The following is an 18,797-nucleotide window of genomic DNA, read 5'->3' as shown; positions in this document are numbered from 1 at the left end:
ATAAAATCATGCATCCGAGTCTTCCACCAGCCATAGAATTGACCATTGAACCTGGGAGGTCTATAGGTTGATTGTCCTGCTTCAAAGTTTGGTGGAGCAGCCATTGAGGATCCTTCCTAGGTGTTATCCTGATAGGAGAGACCAGCTCTGATACCAATTGTTAGTTTATATAAGTCCACCAAACTATAGAGTATCTGGTCCTCTATAAGATGATACGTAGAATGCAGTAAAGACTGAATGTAAAGAAGGCAAGAGATTTTCTACATGGAAAAATCCCACACAAGGGGATCACAAAACCACGACCTACACTTGTAAGCTTTTAACTCATAAAGGTCGGGACAGGGCCCCGCCATACCAATCAATACATATCCAAAGCATACTGACCAAATAGGCAACTCCAGAGCAAGTGGAGTGCACCAACACCTTCGCTGAGCTGATAGCCTACTAGGAGGACTGTCAACCTATCAATCGGGACCGGCGGGAATGAAACGCACTGTCCCCAGGCAAAAGGGACGTCAGTACGAATAAAGTACCGAGTATGTTAGGCAGGAAAGCATAAACAAGAGCAGTAATGTAAAGAGAGAGATAGAGGAGATACAACATGTAACATCTCAGTGCCTCAAGGGGCTATGATATGAAATTCATAATACATATATATACATAAAAAGTTTAAAAACATTCATCTCTGTGGGCATCATCATCATCATATCGTACACGGCCTCAAAGAGGACTCGGTAAAAGCGTACCCGACCATCATAAGGTTCGGTAGAATCGTACCCGGCCACGTGGAGCTCGGTAAACCCAACTGATCAGTGGTTGCACAATAGGTGCCGTACCCGGCCGACTATAGCGCGGCTCGGTAGAGTAAAATAGATACTATATATAATGCATGCTAGACTCATGGAATCATCTTCTAAACCTTTTGGAGTGACTTAAGAACATTATGGACATCCCTACCATCAATATGAACCTTAGTAGGATTTAAGGATCATACACACTTGTTTAGAATAATTTTATAAGGAAAGAACAACATGGACAACCTTAGTTGCTAGGAGTAGAGTCATTATGAAATAGCGTATCGTTTATGTTCATTTCATTTTAGATCATGCCAAAAGAAACAATAAAGTGCCTTAACATACCTTAAACTCGTTGATTCTTTAATCACTTCCAAACAACTCTTCAAACAAGTCAACTCAATCTATCATAGTATAAGGAGATTCAAAATCAGTGCTGAGCAAAGGCTAAGTCTATAACTTAAGCTAGTAGCTCGTTTACGTAAATTTTGGCAGCATCTCCCTTGTAACAAGGGCCTCCTCCAATACCATATACAAACAACAATGACCAGAGCAATCCATCAATACATAATTATCAATATCAAGACACCATATAACAACAACAAGTCACAACTACATTACGACGAGCGGCAAGCTCCGATTGGAATCCGTATACCCCTTATCAATCCTTATAGACTTCTTACTTCAACATAAAAGTATCATTAACTTGATAATGAAGTCATTAATCAATGATTCCATCCTTATACCATATATTTATAACAACGAAAATAATCCACAACTTCAACTATCCCCAACTAGCAACTTTATTCACTAGTTCATGTCTAGCCCATCCATTTAACTTAATCAATATCAAGATAACCTTAGGCACAAGCAAGAACACAATATACATACCTCCTACAGTAACTTCAAGTCAAAATCCAAGTTATATTCATTTTACAACAACCCTTAATAGCAATACAACACCATAGAAGTGACTTAAGCTAATCCAAGTATTATCTTGTAGTTTATCATCCTAACAACTTAACCAACATACAAGCAAGCTTAAGCACAATTAGTAGGTTGTTATACTCACCTTATACAGCAGCAACAACTTGGAATTTCATCCAAATACAGCCCACAACAATCCTCAATGACAACACAACCTCAAAGAGGTGTTGTTCTTCACTAGAACTAAGTTTTGATGTTGAAATATGGTGTAATCACTTTGGAATCACTTCAAACCCTTGTGGTATATGTTTAGGAGGGTTAGGAGAAGTTTGGAGACGAATATTAGTTGAAAAATGAGCAAAAATAGGCGTCCAAATCGTTTATAAATTGAAGTAGGTCAACCACCGCCTAAGTGGGTCCCATTGGGAGCTGCTTGCGCGGTCTCGCGAAAACACGAATATCTCTCTACTACGATGTCGTATTGATAAACGGTTTAATGCGTTAGAAACTAGACTCGTAGACCTTCAATTTGGTAGGTAGAACACCCCATGATTCCAAGTATATTTGGAGAAATTCTCAGATACATTTGACCTAAATTTCAGCAAATTTATGAATGTAACTTGTGATGACCTTTGCCAACTCTTGTTCCACAACTTGCTTGCCTTCAAAATGTAGAAAATGAATATCATACGACTAAAATAACTCATAGAATAACCTCCTTATCATGTTAAGAACCCTAGTCTCACCCCAAAGTACATGTTATAACATTCCAAACTTGTCGACTTTTGACGAAACTTATTTTCTTCAATTGGTTTAGCTTCTAAGATTTCCAACCCTCTTGGTACTCGTTATTCATGATCTTAAATATTTGTAACCTCCAAGGTAACATGATTAACTTACTTTATTTTCTTCCAAATATAATCTCATTTCCGAGCTTACATCAATGACTTACGACGTACTCTCAAGTATGAAAACTTGGGGTGTAACATCATTCCCCCCTTTGGAACATTCGTCCTGAATGTTGACTGAAGCGCTTATCAGTTTCATAAAGTATGTCTCTTACGAATACTTTAATGCTCATCTTTCCATCTAAGCAAATGCTTTGTGAATAAATCCAAATGCTTGGGCATTCCCCCCTTTTAGGCCTCTTTGTCACACCATGACATATGGTTGGAATTCTTCCAACATCTTAACATTTGATACCTTCTGTCATGAAGTATGTACGACTGTGTCCTTGTATGAGCGCCTAGCGACTCGTATTCTCTTTTTCCTCCATCTTTTAGCCAATCTCTAAGCCTCAATTTATGAACATATACAGAATTATGACAAGCTGTCCCTCTAGGCATCTATAGGTGTACTGATGTCTTTCGCTTGGTACTTTATCAAACTTAAGACTATTTCTATCTCTTGTTTCATAGCCTTGTATATCTATCCTTATAGATTTACTACATCTAAGTAGGTTATACTATACCATAAAACTTACTTCGATTTATTATTACCGAGGTTTGCTACCCAACTCCAGGTTACTCTCTCGCTGCTTATCCTATATGTATAAATCTAAGTCCTTTAGTGCTTCCTCATTATTATTCATCTAAGAATAACAAACAAATCTCATCTCGAACTTTGGAACTTGTACCCATCTATTGTTTATTCACCTTAATGTTGATCTATAATCTATCACTGATAACTTGCAACCTCTTACGTAATACACTGTCACTAGGGCTCACATCTTATCGGGGAACATATGAAGTGATTTTCCTGATCCACCTAGGGATAATACTATACTTCAATAACCGTATTTCATTGCATCCCAACGCGATTCATCTTATGGGGGTATTCTAATCCCGTGCAATTAATGAAATCCCTTTCTCGTTAAATCGTTACTCAATTAAAGGCCTAAGCACCATCCTCTTATCTATCACAATTAGACCATTATTCTACTGCCAGGGCAGCATTCCATCTCTTCCAAATGCACCTAGTCTTAGACTCCTCTGTGTTCACTCAGGCTGTACCGAGCTTTTTATTACATATGGAAATCATCAGCTCCCTTGTTTTGATAGGTTTAATCCCGAGGACATACATATTCTCGTCACCTTCTCACTCACCTTTTCATATCCTTACTCCTATCAACCTAAAACCTTGTTGCTCTACAATACTTTACCTTAGGACCTACACCGATCTATTTATACTACTCGCAACCTTCCTTTAACTTGCTAGCACCATAAATTTCCTTTCGTGCCTTCTCAGTTGTCCTTAAATGTAAGCAATTACTTTTGCTGGTCGTTCTATCACTTGTTGCATGAATACTTGGCTTGTCTTTTTGCCCACGAATACTATAATTTCCTGTACCTCATATGATCTCAAACATCACCTTTGATGGCTTTTTTTTACCATTCATTAGCCATGATAGGTGCCACTTTCTTATGGAGTGTATACAATATTGTAGTGAGACTGTTGTTACAGGATAATTTACTCTTTAGCTCACTATGCTTAGGTGGAAACCTTCTTCCTTATTTCCTCAGCTAGTCTTTCATTGTAGTACTTAGGGAGACCTTCTGGCTCTTGTAAAGTTGCGAGCTTGATATATCGTACACCCGAAAGTAATTTTCGTTATTCTTACTCGCCTATAATAATCCTTAGTTACATAAATTTATGCCTTTGTGCTTGTAGGGATACTTCTAAGCTCAAATTTTTATTGTCTCCTTAGTGGCACTCTCTCTTATTTTCATAAACCTTAAAAATGGTACATTTAACTGCCTCAACTCCTATCTGAAATTTTTTTAAAATGATTGTGATCTCGTATCTGCGAGACTGAATTCACTATGTTGCGATTCACTACATTTATCTTGCATGATCTATTGATTTATCTGTGACCTCTTGTCTAGCCATAACTGGGCTCTTCCTGAATCAACTACTAATTACTCGTTGGTCCATTCTCATATATATATATATATATATATATATATATATATTCTGCATAATCCCTCTTGGGATATATCCTTTGTCTTAAATTATCTCTCGCCACTAGCTCCTGATGTATCAAGTGTCCATTCACACTTATTTATCAATAATATCTTGGCCGAAAACTTTTGCTGCCTCTCTCCGGTGTCGTGCTTGTATAATGTTCTGGAGTTGCAACATATCTACAGGATCTGAATAAATGCAACATTATCCCTTTCTCCTTTTTACCACATTCTTTCTTTACCATTCCATAGTTAACTGAACCGCTTAACTCCGACTTAATATCATATAACACCATATTCCCCCCTTTAAGGGAGTACTAAGATTTAGTACTACGACGATCTACCTATAGTTGTTTTACCTTTTCATATTTGGAGTCTTTTAACATTATCAATGAACCCTAATCACCTTATGGTAACCTTCTGTACCAGGGATAACTAAATTTCTTATGCACGAAGGTGACACCTACTGTAACTGGCACACTTAGTCCCTTAAGATTAACTCTGCTCAGAGTGCTTGCTTTAGGTAAGCGACTTCCTAAATAGCCTTTAAAGGTTATTCGTCTGTTGTCTATTCTATTATTGTTGGAGCACGATCTTTGAAATTCTCACGATGTCGACCATTATCAAATCCTCCGGTCCCTAATTCATGTTCGGTTTTATCTTGTTCACCAGCCCATACTGATTTTTATTACTCTGGGGTCTAACCTTTCCTCCTGGTAATCACGTTGAAGTCACCATCTCATTTCTCGAAATAAGAATATGACTTTATGGCTTATACTCTTTTATTGCCTTAAGGCTTGTCACCTCTTTTATTTTCCTTCACTTTGACTATAGACTCTGTCATCGTGTCATATTTTGATTTACTATTATCACCCCTATATCACATCTTACTCATGATGCTTTATTTATCTTCTTCTTATTCTCCGAATAATATTCTTTTTGTCTATCACTTTATTCTGAAAACTTCAACAAAAAGTTCTTTCCCTATAAGCTCCCCTAGCTTCATCTCACTGGCTCTTGGGATTTTTTACTCGGGGCTAGAGTCATACTAAGGTAAATATTTGTCCCTTCTAGGATTCCACTGCCTATCTTCTGAAATTTCTGAATATTCCAGTATTCGTATCTGATTGTACTACTCTAGAGTTCACCATCTGGGTGTCTTAGAAGGAGATCTATTACCACATTTGCACCATCTTTCGGAAACGTTAGTTAATGATAACAACCTATCCACAATTTTTGGGTTACTCTAACTCCAACTGGATCCTGATATCCCATCTTTCTCTTAAATAATATCTGTTAGCTCCCATAGAACATAACTGAGATGGGTGTGGCCAATTGTACTTACCTCTGTCATTGATGAAGGTACCAAAATACTTATATTTCTCTGCCTGATTTGAAAATATTGATAATCTTCATTATCTGGGTACCTCGTACCCCTCTTCACCTTACTTCTTTTACTTGTTAAAACTTGTATCTAGCTTCTGAATTCCTCATAGATTTTCACCATATTCATGAATAGATATTCGTGCCTTAAGGCTCCTTATTAAGAAGCATACACATCTTAGTACACACATGATCTGTTGAAGACCTCACATTTACTAATCATAAGCATGATGTGAAATCGAGTTCCTCTGACTCAACTCTTCCACATCCACATGCAATCTCTTACCAACAGTCTTTGTGGATGTAGGTATCGTTGTATTACTACTAAAGTCAAATTTAGGAGTTTGAATTCTTACAACTGAGCTCTACTACACGATCTAGAGTAAGAAGAAAGAGTGACAGACCTAAATGCCCCGTAGCATCCTGCTTATAGGTGTGGTGCACAACACACCCATAAACAAGACTCTACTAGACACGGCTTGTAGACTCCCTAGGACATAACTGCTCTGATACCACTTCTGTCACGACCCAAACCGAAGGGCCGCGATGGGCACCCGGTGCCTTACTCAACCGAGTACCAACGTAACATATCTTTCTTAACATGTTATCATGAGTAAATGAGCCAGAAAACCCGTCATGAGATAAAGAATAAAACATAAGGGAATACTCAACATATGAAGACCCAAAATGATATACAAACTAATATATGTGACATACGGGCCTATAAGGCCGACATGACCATTAGTAAACTCGAAACATAGGCCGACAAGGCCATATGATTATCCATACACCTGACATTTGTCTACAAGCCTCTAAGAGTACATAAAATCATAAAGGTCGGGACAGGGCCCCGCTATACCAATCAATACATATCCAAAGCATACTGACCAAATAGGCAACTCCGGAGCAAGTGGAGTGCACCAACACCTTCGCTGAGCTGATAGCCTACTAAGAGGACTGTCAACCTATCAATCGGGACCTACGGGAATGAAACGCAGCGTCCCCAGGCAAAAGGGACGTCAGTACGAATAAAGTACCGAGTATGTTAGGCAGGAAAGCATAAACAAGAACAGTAATGTAAAGAGAGAGATAGAGGAGATACAACCTATAACATCTGAGTGCCTCTAGGGGCTATGATATGAAATTCATAATACATATATATACATAAAAAATTTAAAAACATTTGCCTCTGTGGGCCTCATCATCATGTCGTACCCGGCCTCAAAGAGGACTCGGTAAAAGCGTACCCGACCATCATAAGGTTCGGTAGAATCGTACCCGGCCACGTGGAGCTCGGTAAAACCCAACTGATCAGTGGTTGCACAATATGTGCCGTACCCGGCTGACTATAGCGCGGCTCGGTAGAGTAAAATAGATACATATACATAATGCATGCTCGACTCATGGAATCACATCCTAAACCTTTTGGAGTGACTTAAGAACATTATGGACATCCCTACCATCAATATGAACCTTAGTAGGATTTAAGGATCATACACACGTTTAGAATAATTTTATAAGGAAAGAACAACATGGACAACCTTAGTTGCTAGGAGTAGAGTCATTATGAAATAGCGAATCATTTATGTTTATTTCATTTTAGATCATGCCAAAATAAAGAAGAAAGTGCCTTAACATACCTTAAACCCGTTGAGTCTTTAATCACTTCCAAGCAACTCTTCAAACAAGTCAACTCAATCTATCATAGTATAAGGAGATTCAAAATCAGTGCTGAGCAAAGGCTAAGTCTATAACTTAAGCTAGTAGCTCGTTTACGTAAATTTTGGCAGCATCTCCCTTGTAACAAGGGCCTCCTCCAATACCATATACAAACAACAATGACCAGAGCAATCCATCAATACATAATTATCAATATCAAGACACCATATAACAACAACAAGTCACAACTACATTACGACGAGCGGCAAGCTCCGATTGGAATCCGTATACCCCTTATCAATCCTTATAGACTTCTTACTTCAACATAAAAGTATCATTAACTTGATAATGAAGTCATTAATCAATGATTCCAGCCTTATACCATATATTTATAACAACGAAAATAATCCACAACTTCAACTATCCCCAACTAGCAACTTTATTCACTAGTTCATGTCTAGCCCATCCATTTAACTTAATCAATATCAAGATAACCTTAGGCAACAAGCAAGAACACAATATACATACCTCCTACAGTAACTTCAAGTCAAAATCCAAGTTATATTCATTTTACAACAACCCTTAATAGCAATACAACACCATAGAAGTGACTTAAGCTAATCCAAGTATTATCTTGTAGTTTATCATCCTAACAACTTAACCAACATACAAGCAAGATTAAGCACAATTAGTAGGCTGTTATACTCACCTTAGACAGCAGCAACAACTTGGAATTTCATCCAAATACAGCCCACAACAATCCTCAATGACAACACAACCTCAAAGAGGTGTTGTTCTTCACTAGAACTAAGTTTTGATGTTGAAATATGGTGTAATCACTTTGGAATCACTTCAAACCCTTGTGATATATGTTTAGGAGGGTTAGGAGAAGTTTGGAGACGAACTTTAGTTGAAAAATGAGCAAAAATAGGCGTCCAAATCGTTTATAAATTGAAGTAGGTCAACCACCGCCTAAGTGGGTCCCATTGGGAGCTGCTTGCGCGGTCTCGCGAAAATGCGAATATCTCTCTACTCCGATATTGTATTGACGAAAAGTTTAATGCGTTAGAAACTAAACTCGTAGATCTTTAATTTGGTAGGTAGAACACCCCATGATTCCAAGTATATTTGGAGAAATTCTCAGATACATTTGACCTAAATTTCAGCAAATTTATGAATGTAACTTGTGATGACCTTTGCCAACTCTTGTTCCACAACTTGCTTGCCTTCAAAATGTAGAAAATGAATATCATACGACTAAAATAACTCATAGAATAACCTCCTTATCATGTTAATAACCCTAGTCTCACCCCAAAGTACATGTTATAACATTCCAAACTTGTCGACTTTTGACGAAACTTATTTTCTTCAATTGGTTTAGCTTCTAAGATTTCCAAATCTTGGTACTCGTTATTCATGATCTTAAATATTTGTAACCTCCAAGGTAACACGATTAACTTACTTTATTTTCTTCCAAATATAATCTCATTTCCGAGATTACATCAATGACTTACGACGTACTCTCACGTATGAAAACTTGGGGTGTAACACCTAGTTACAAAGGATTTAAACTTATGACTATCCCTAGTCACAACATAAACTCAGAAGTTTACGAATTTGGTTTGTTCCTAAGAAAACACTTCTAAGAAAGCAAACCAGGAATTACAATGATGAACAAATAACAAGATTACAACTCAACTATGGATGTATATAAACTCATTTAGAAATTGATCCTTAGTGGATTTGTCTTCTTGTTCTTGACACACCAGTGACTTCAATGCCGAGTGAATACTTTTGCTTCTTGAGAGAATGTCACTGAATGCACAAAGAATGGTGTGTCTTGCACCAGGTTGTTTTATTACAAAAGATAGGACAATGGGTAGTGTTGTCAACTCTTGGTGTACGTTTCTTTCCAACGAGAAGTGACTGTTGTACTGTCTGCACAGCCACTTCTGGGCAGTTGTGTTCCAGCTAGAGAGTGGACTTTGTACTTTTGTCAGGACACACAAACGGACCAGGTCCTAGTTATGTTCCTGTTCTGTGACAGTTGTCAGATGGTCACTTTCTTCTGCTACGTTCCAGATGTGTACTTGACTTGTACTTCTGTCAGAGAACCCTAACAGAGGAGGTCCCTATTGTGTTCCTCTTTATATTGATTGCGTACAGTCACTGACTTGTTTGTGTCGGAGAACCCTAAGGGACCAGGTCACCAGGTCCCTGTTGTGTTCCTCCCTGTGGTCGGTCATCTATTTACTAACAAGTTCACATGAAATGTATCCTGTGGGACAGGATCCCTATCTGGTTCTTCACGACAAGTTTGTTAGATCATCAAAACATAAGAAGCATAAGGCTAAGACATTGAAAATCCATCAATTTCCCCTTTTTTGATTATGACAAACTTAAGCATGGATAGTATTTGTTTAGAGCAGATTTAACCAGATGAGATGCCAACTCCCCCTTAATCTTAGATCTCACTCTTTGTGACTTTTATTTTTTAGTTACCCCTCAATCTCATACTTGATTATTCTTCCCCCTCAATCTCATACTTGATTTTTCCCTGTAAATGCCATATTTTTCCCCCTTTTGGCATCATTAAAAAGAACAAGCAGGTAATAAGCATAAAGAAGTCTAACACAGCTAGCTCATGCCACATATGTGCACACAACATGGCAGAAAAGAGTAGCCAGGGGAGCACAGTATTGTACATGCAACTAAAGGGGAGCTATTTTATTTATGTTTACATTGGACTGAGCAATTCAGGAGCAGTAATGGGTAAGTTCAACATGCAATCACAAAACAAGCAAACAAAATTAAAACAACAGCCACAGGATGTTGGAGCAAAAATAGCTTGACACAAGGAGGATTCTAGGGAACACTAAAGGAAGGAGGATTGGAGGAAGAGATAGCAATGGTTTTGAGAACCAGGTGCAGTCGAGCATTTGCAGACACTTGTTCTTCAAGTAATTGAGCTTGAAGTCTCTCATTTTCCTTTGTCAATCGGGCAACCTACTCATGTACAGAATCAGGTCCTTTAGCTGCTTGACTGAGCTGAGTTTCCAGTATGGCATTTCGAGCCCTCAGCCTTCTTATTTCCTCAGAGGCTACATTTTGAGCGTTGATCAGCTGAGAAATGGTCGAGATGCTTACACCAACATTTTCTATACATTCACATTCTTCTAGAGTGGTCTTAGAGAAGGTCTGCTTGTGTGTGCCCACTCTGGGATTTCCCAAGGGGACCTTATAGAATCTGAATACCTGAGTGAGGAGAAAGCCATAAGGTAACCCATGATTTCCACCCTTAAAATTTGCCACATTCTGCATATGATCTATCATGATTGCTGGCAAATTGATTGGTACAAACTCATCAAGTGCTTCCATCAGGACCAAATCCGATTTTGTAGCAATGGAACACCTCTTAGAGCGGGGTAAGAGAACTTTATTAACTAGTTCAAAGAGAAGCTGGTACTCAGGAAGAAATACCTTCTTATGGACCTGTTCCCCCTGTTGAAGAGCTTGCTCTTTCATGATAGCTCTCCAAAAGTTTATTCCATAAACACCCTTAACTGAGGACACACCTTCACACGGAATTTTGAGAACCATTCCGAATGTTGAAGCGTCGAGTACAAGGTCCACTCCATTTACAAGCGCACAGATGTGATCCCCCTTAATAGTGAAAAGATATGCATAGAAGGTTTGTACTGCATCTTCGTACACAAGAGGCATGCTCCCTTCAAACAGGTGTTCCCATTGTTGAAATTCCACAATCTCCAGAATTTGTTTCAGGCCTCCCATCCCTGAAATTGTTGGATCAAATGTTCGACCCCATAACACTTTTTGAGTTCTTAATCTCTGCTCCCACAGAACACCATCACAGGTCATGGACCTTGTTAAACCAGGTTCCTTAATAGTTTCCCCTATTTGTTTGCTAGATCGTTCAGTAGACTTTCCTTTCCAGCTTGTTGTCCCCACAGTATTGTCCTTAGACACGGCTAGCTCAGTTTGACTCCATTTTGATTTGTTGTTGTACTTCACGGATGACCCTTTCTATTTCTCAACAGTTTCCTCAGTTGTCATAGATTGTTGTACTAAGGAACCAGGTTCCCTAGAAGCATCTTTGTCTGTCCGGTTTACTGACACACTCTTGATGAAATCCTTTGGATTTATTTTCCTCTTTTTCCTTGTCTTGACACTCCTCTTACTTTTCTGCAATGAGGATTCAAAACTCTCTTACTGTAGTGAGCTGGTGGTGGGTGATTTGGAGGAAGACTCCAAGAGCTTAGAGTGAACAAGAGGTGCAGGAGTGAGTTTGCATGGAAGAGAATCTGGTTCATCAGAAGGCTTTTCGGAGAATATCTCATGAGCCAAGGACTCGAGGAGTGTTGTGTTTCTTAAATCTTCTAGGAATGGAATTTCTTCTCCCTGATACTCAAAAGAGAGATATGCTCCTTCATTTATCAAACTCTCAGCAGCTATAGCCATGATGTTATGAGCTGCTTCCTTTTCTGGTGACTCCTTGAGAGTCACTGAGTCTAACATGGAGGAGTTCAGATGTTGATCAGGATCATCCTCAGGTGCTTCTAACACTCGAGGAGTAAAACCTCCTATGTGGTCTTTGATGAGATCGTAGGATTGATAGTAATGGTAAACAGGATTTATTAGAAATGGAAACACTGTAGGAGTGGAGGAGGAACCAGGAGTGGGTAAGGTGGTAGAAGGCATGAAATAATGACGCTATGGGGATGATTTCAAGGATAATGACGAAGTGGGAGTGGTGTCAATGGTGGGAGAATGAGACGATTGTTCAATCGCCATTAAATGAGTACTTGGTAGAAGAGTAGAGAGAGAAATAGAGAGATGAGGAGAAGATCCTAGCTATACAAAGGCAATGAAGGTTCATGACTTGTCGTGAGAGAGAAAGATGGTTTTATTGAAAGAAGGGCTAATGATGAGTGGAGAGCGAAACAGATTCTGAATAGTCCTGAAAATGGCGGTAGGTTTGTAGGGAAGTGTTACCGTGCAGAGGGGATAAAAGGATTTGAAAGACAAGACATGACACGCAGACGTTGAAAAGTCGGATGATGTGGCAGTTGATTTACAAAATATTTTTCTTTTTTTTGTTTAGAGAAGGCATGCAGAATTAAGCACATTACTACTAACCTAAGATACATGAACCTGATGCGAGAGCAATCTTTTGAACAGAGTTTTAGCAGCTCCCCTCTCACAGTTCATAACAGTACCTTTAGCTTCTATGATCGCCATGCGTGTTTACCTACAACAGTATTGATGTGAGTTAGGCTTGGTCAAAAAACACTTTAGCTACCTTTACCTGATGGTGTCTTACACAACATACAAATGGAGGATCAAGTTCTTCATTAGATTCTTGTGACCCCATCTTCACCTTGATTTATTCGGAATACTCTCTACTTGAGGCTTTGATGTAGATATCTGGAGTTTGGTCTTCTGTTCTGCAATTCTTTCCACCGATCAATCCCTTTTTCATATTGACCCTCAGAAGATGATCTCACCCTTCAATGTGTTTGATCCTCTTGTTTTCTTTTTGAAATTTCTCTCCAGTTTTTGATGAGGTCATTCTGTTTTGCTTCCTTGTCTCCCAGAAGATGAGGCATGAATCATGACAGGTGAACCGTTCCAAAAAGCACTTTTCTTTTCCATAGGACAACATTCTATTCTAGCTCTAAGGTGAATGGGAGTGATTGACTTGTTACGCAGATGGGAACCTTTGGTTTTCCAAATTGAGACAGAAACTGATTGAAGAGAGAGATGTGGAGGTTAATTTGATTTCTCCACACTGTGTTCTGCTCTTTGTGCAGTGCCATGAGCTTTATCTTTACTCTTCCTTCAGCTTCAGTGGTACTAGGTGGCGTACCAGGTTCCTTGTGAGACATGGAGGATGATGTTGCATTGTCTTTCGCCAGTCTCCTTCATCTTGTTCACTTTATCATCATCCCTATTTGAAGCCACAGATATTTCCCAGAGACAGGATTGGTTTATCATATTGATCCTCACCGTTTCTTTCTTGGCAAGGGAGAGTGTCTTGTTGAATACCCCATGAGCACCTCCTACCATTGAGTGTGCCCTTTGTTGGAGACTTTGTGGCCTTATTTTGTGGATTTACCCCAGAATGATTCCTTCGCTCGTCTTTTTTGCATTGAGCTTCCCAAGTTGATCCTTCCTGTTGTCAAGAACAAGGCATCTTCTTCCATTTGGCAGCTCCTGGTGGGTTTTGATTTAGGAGTGACATGGTCCAACACTTGTTCTCAAAGTAGAGAGCAGTATTCATTCCTTTTGCCCAGAATTTCTTGGCGATTCCGTAGGCGATGACCATTGTCCATGCAGCATTTTCTAGTTTCATTCTTTCTTTTAGTTACACCATTTTGCTATAGAGTCCTTGGTGTTGAGAAATTGTGCGTTATCCCTTCTCCCACTCCTCCATCATTTTGTGAACTCATGTCCAAGTGACACTTGAGTTTGGCAGACCACGGACCAGGTCCGGTTGAGTTAGTTCATTCGGAGGTGAGAAGTTTGCATATACCAATCCTTCTTGCCATGGTTGCGACTTCACTCATCTCATATCACCAGCTTGTGGAGATTCATGATTAGTAGGAGTGAATGTTCTTGTTTCCTTTGTCCATTGAGACCATTTGGCGAGTTATCAGATTGGTGACTGCACATTTTAGTCCATTCACATAGTGCTCGTTCCCACTTGAGTGCCGAAAGAACCTTTCTACCTTTTCATTCACTGAGAATGTATTGTTTACTTCTTTCTCAAGGATACATTCCCTTCCTGCAGGGCTTTTAGTGAGAAGAAATTCATGATGTTTTCAGTTGCGTGCTTTAAGCATCCACTATCCATAGTCCATCCCAGTCCGCTTCCTCTCATGTCTCCCTACTCATGCACATCAAGGGTTAGATTTAGGAACCCAAACTAGTTTGGGTCCCTTGTTATTATAAAATGGATGAGTGAGGGATTTCCTGGTCCACGCAGGCAATATCCGCTTTTTGCGAGTGGTACCTGGTCCTTTGCTAGTCACTCTATCGGTAAACACTTTGTTCTTCTGGGCAGACTGAACCCTAGCCTGGAAATTTTCTCTAAAATGACCATTGTTCCCATAGTGGGTACATAGCCAGTTGTTAGATACAGTGACATACTTGATGTGCGGTTTGTAGGGAGTTTTCTCCCTTTGGAACCCGATGACCTGCTTGCTCCCACTATTGTTGAGATATATGGCAATGGCAGCATCTGAGGACCAGGTCCACTTCAGGGATTTCTCAAGATCATTTCTTACTTTCTCCAACTCAGCTTGGAGTTGCTGATTCCTCTCGAGTTTACTGCAGAGACTGGTTTTTACAACAGCTAACTTCTTTTCAAGCAAGATGTGCGACTCACTGGCTACTTCCTTCCTTTTCCCAAGACTTACATTCATATGTTCTCTATTGAGTCCCTCAACGGTTTCCTCTAGATCAGTGCATATTACTAATAGGTCATCCCTTTCCTCTTCAGTAGATGCAACTTTTTCCTCTAAGGTGTGTTTCTCATTGTTAAGGCCTTCTATTGTTTCTTTTAGATCAACAACTACTACCATCAGATCGTCTCTCTCATTTTCCACACTAGTTATTCTTTCATTCAAGGCTTCCTTCTCTTGTTCAAGATTAGCTATGGTCTCATTTAAGTCCACTACACAGACCACTAGATCATCTCTAGATTGTTCGGCCTCTCCTAGTTCTATGGTCAGGATCTCCTTATCATTTACAAGGCTATAATAGGAATAAATTAGGACATTAGATAAAGACCTTAGCTTCTTAGAAGAATAGGATTTCAGATTTCTCTAAACATCCATGAAGTTTACCCCATCGTCTTCATCTTCTTCATCTTCATCATCTGACTGAGCCATCAACACGAACAGTGAATCGTACTTCGTTGCTTCAGTTTCCACTGCCATCATGGAACTGTTTTCTGCATTTGATCCCCTTTCAGATTCACTTGAAGAGTTTCCCCAAGTAGCAAGATCTTGCTTAACAATATTGTCTGCATCACTTTTTCGATTAAATCTTTTATCTGGAACCAGGTTCCTTTTTCCTGCTTTGTCAGGATTTTGCTTGTACTGCTCCTGTTTTGTGAGTGGGCAGTCTTTGATGAAATGCCCTGACTATCCACATCTGTGATAGAGATCGTTGTTCCTTGTTTTAATTGAACTGCCCCATTTTGGTATGCCACCATTTCTTCGAACCATCTTTTGAAATACCTTAGTAAGATAGGCCATGTCACTATCTTCATCACTTGAATCACTGCTTTCAGCCTTAAGCACCAGGTGCTTTTCCTTCTTAGGCTCTCTTCTTTCACTGTCTTTCTTTCTTTTCATCTCATATGTTTTCAGATTACCAATCAGCTCATCCATGGTCAGAGTCTGTAGATCTTTAGCTTCATTGATGGAATTTACCTTACTTTCCCAAGACCCAGGTAGAACACTGAGAATTTTCTTTACAAGCTTGTTTTTGGGACATCTCCAAGTGAGTGAAACTCATTTATGATGGAGGTGAATCTGGTGTGCATATCTTGTATAGACTTAGCATCCTTCATCCTAAAGAGCTCATATTCAGTGGTGAGCATGTCGATCTTGGATTGTTTCACCTGAGTAGTTCCTTCATGTGTGGTTTGTAAAGCTTCCCATATTTCTTTGGGTATCTGCTCTGATACAAATTGTTAGTTTATATAAGTCCACCAAACTATAGAGTATCTGGTCCTCTATAAGATGATACGTAGAATGCAGTAAAGACTGAATGTAAAGAAGGCAAGAGATTTTCTACATGGAAAAATCCCACACAAGGGGATCAAAAAACGACGACCTACTTTTGTAGACTTTTAACTCTACTAACTTGTAATCTACCTATTACAAGCCACTTTGCAAACACCATATTGCAAAGACTTCAAACTAACTTATGATGCAACCACCCCTCTATAACTCTCCTAGTTACAAAGGATTTAAACTTATGACTATCCCTAGTCATAACATAAACTAAGAAGTTTACGAATTTGGTTTGTTCCTAAGACAACGCTTCTAAGAAAGCAAACTTACAATGACGAACAAATAACAAGATTACAACTCAACTATGGATGTACATAAACTCATTTAGAAACTGATCCTTAGTGGAGTTGTCTTCTTGTTCTTGACACACCAGTGACTTCAATGTCGGATAAATAATTTTGCTTCTTGGGAGAATGTCACTGAACGCACAAAGAATGGTATGTCTTGCACCAGGTTGTTTATCACAAAATATAGCACAATGGGTAGTGATGTCAACTCTTGGTGTACGCTTCTTCACAATGAGAAGAGACTGGTATACTGTCTACACAGCAACTTTTAGGCAGTTGAGTTCCAGCTGGATAGTGGACTTTGTACTTTTGTCAGGACACACCAATGGACCGGGTCCTAGTTGTGTTCCTCTTCTGTGATAGTTGCCAGATGGTCACTTTCTTCTGCTACGTTCTAGTTGTGTACCTGACTTGTACTTCTGTCAGAGAACCCTAAGAGAGTAGGTCCCTATTGTGTTCCTATTTATATTGACTGCGTACAGTCACTGACTTGTTTGTGTCGGAGAACCCTAAGGGACCAGGTCACCAGGTCCCTATTGTGTTCCTCTTTGTGGTCGTTCATCCATTTGCTGACAAGTTCACATGAAATGTATCCTGTAGGACAGGTTCTCTATCTGGTTCTTCACGACAAGTTTGTTAGATCATCAAAACATAAGAAGCATAAGGCTAAGACATTGAAAACCCATCAGACATGTTGATTGACCCAAACCACCCAAGCACAGATCCTACAACACCAGAGGCACCAGCTGGCCAGTCTAAGGAGCCAGACTTTACTGCCGAGGTAGTGCATCAGATGTTCACCAACCCAATCACTCCCAGAGTTGAGGATGATGAGATCTAGTTGGATGAGACTGTAGGCGGTGACATTGTTGTGGACACAGAGATGTCCAAGGATCCATAGGGAGTTTTCTTCACTCTTTCCCTTCCTTTACTCTTATTTTGTTAAGCATTGGGGACAATGCTTATTTTTATTCGGTGGGGTGGAGTTTATTTGATCTTATTCTATCATTCTGAGACATTTGGCCTGTAATTTACTTGATACTATTTTCTTTTTCTTTCTCATTATGTATATATTTTCTCTCTTCTCTCATTATGGATATTCGTTCTGTTTTCAATAGTTTTTTGCTTTGTAGCTTCTTGATGTTTGTTTCCGTACTAGTTAGTGTTTGACTTAGTAGCTCCTTTTTTATGTTTCAGTAGATAATAACCCTTTGGTTTTCTTAATGTCATGGTTCTTTCCAAAGGTAGTTGTTGTGTGAATCGGGTGACTTGTCCCAACGATGGACGGCATGACAAATTTCTTAAGGGAATGAGTTTGTTTGTGTTTAGGCAATAATAGTAGTAGTAATGAATAAAAGACATAATTGAGTCATGCTCAAAGAGTCAATCGTGCTTTATTTGGTACTAACTCACTTAAATATGTGCTTATGGTTAAAAATAAGGTTTTTTGAATGACATAGCTCTAGTTAGTGACTTTGTGACTCTTGTGATGACTTTGGCAACCATCGAATGGTTTAACTGAACCATAGTGATTTTTAAACTTGAATGTGGTCGTTGCGGGACCTTAAGTCTTTCCACTTTAACAATCCTATTATGTGAGAGGTGATATGCTTTGTTGTTAGTCCAAGTGCCCGTGCAAAAGGTCTAGAACTTGCCCGGAATATGTTTCAAGGCAAAATCCAAAGTTTTGCTTGGCTTGAGAAGTGATTGTAGGCTTTCCTTGGCCCGTTTGAGTTTTATATTGCCTACCAATGATGTCCTCCCTAGTAAACCCCTTCAAACCATTAAACTTTCTCATTAGAAAATATATTACAAGCCTTTACCCATTCTACAATGACCCTCTCTTGGAACCCGAGCTTTCCTTAACACTCATGTGAAACAAATGGCTAAAAATGTAAGTTTGGGGGAGATACGAGGAAATCGAAAAAGGTATCAAGGCACAAAAAAAAATGAGAAGGA

The 18,797-nt window shown here is 39.2% G+C and overlaps 1 protein-coding gene across 1 annotated transcript; it reads right to left on the bottom strand.

The window, feature by feature from the left end:
* Nucleotides 1–14,343: 14,343 nt before the first annotated feature.
* On the bottom strand, nt 14,344–16,143 carry LOC138875429 (uncharacterized). The gene is made up of 4 exons (XM_070154258.1): nt 15,991–16,143; nt 15,595–15,855; nt 14,760–15,486; nt 14,344–14,531 (listed from the first exon to the last, which is right to left on the bottom strand). Exons 1-4 carry the CDS (start codon nt 16,141–16,143, stop codon nt 14,344–14,346), a joined length of 1,329 nt encoding a protein of 442 aa, XP_070010359.1.
* Between the last annotated feature and the right edge of the window lie 2,654 nt (nt 16,144–18,797).

This window comes from Nicotiana sylvestris, chromosome 8 (assembly GCF_000393655.2).
Source record: "Nicotiana sylvestris chromosome 8, ASM39365v2, whole genome shotgun sequence".
Taxonomy (NCBI): Eukaryota; Viridiplantae; Streptophyta; class Magnoliopsida; order Solanales; family Solanaceae; genus Nicotiana; species Nicotiana sylvestris.
This window is presented reverse-complemented; position numbering and strand designations above follow the sequence as displayed.

Coding starts and splice junctions, on each gene's coding strand:
- LOC138875429 (XM_070154258.1), bottom strand. CDS start 16,143: ATGGATGAGCTGATTGGTAATCTGAAAACATATGAGATGAAAAGAAAG. Junction 15,856..15,990: donor ACATGGCCTATCTTACTAAG/GTATTTCAAAAG, acceptor CTCACAAAACAG/GAGCAGTACAAGCAAAATCC. Junction 15,487..15,594: donor AAGAAGATGAAGACGATGGG/GTAAACTTCATG, acceptor GTAAATGATAAG/GAGATCCTGACCATAGAACT.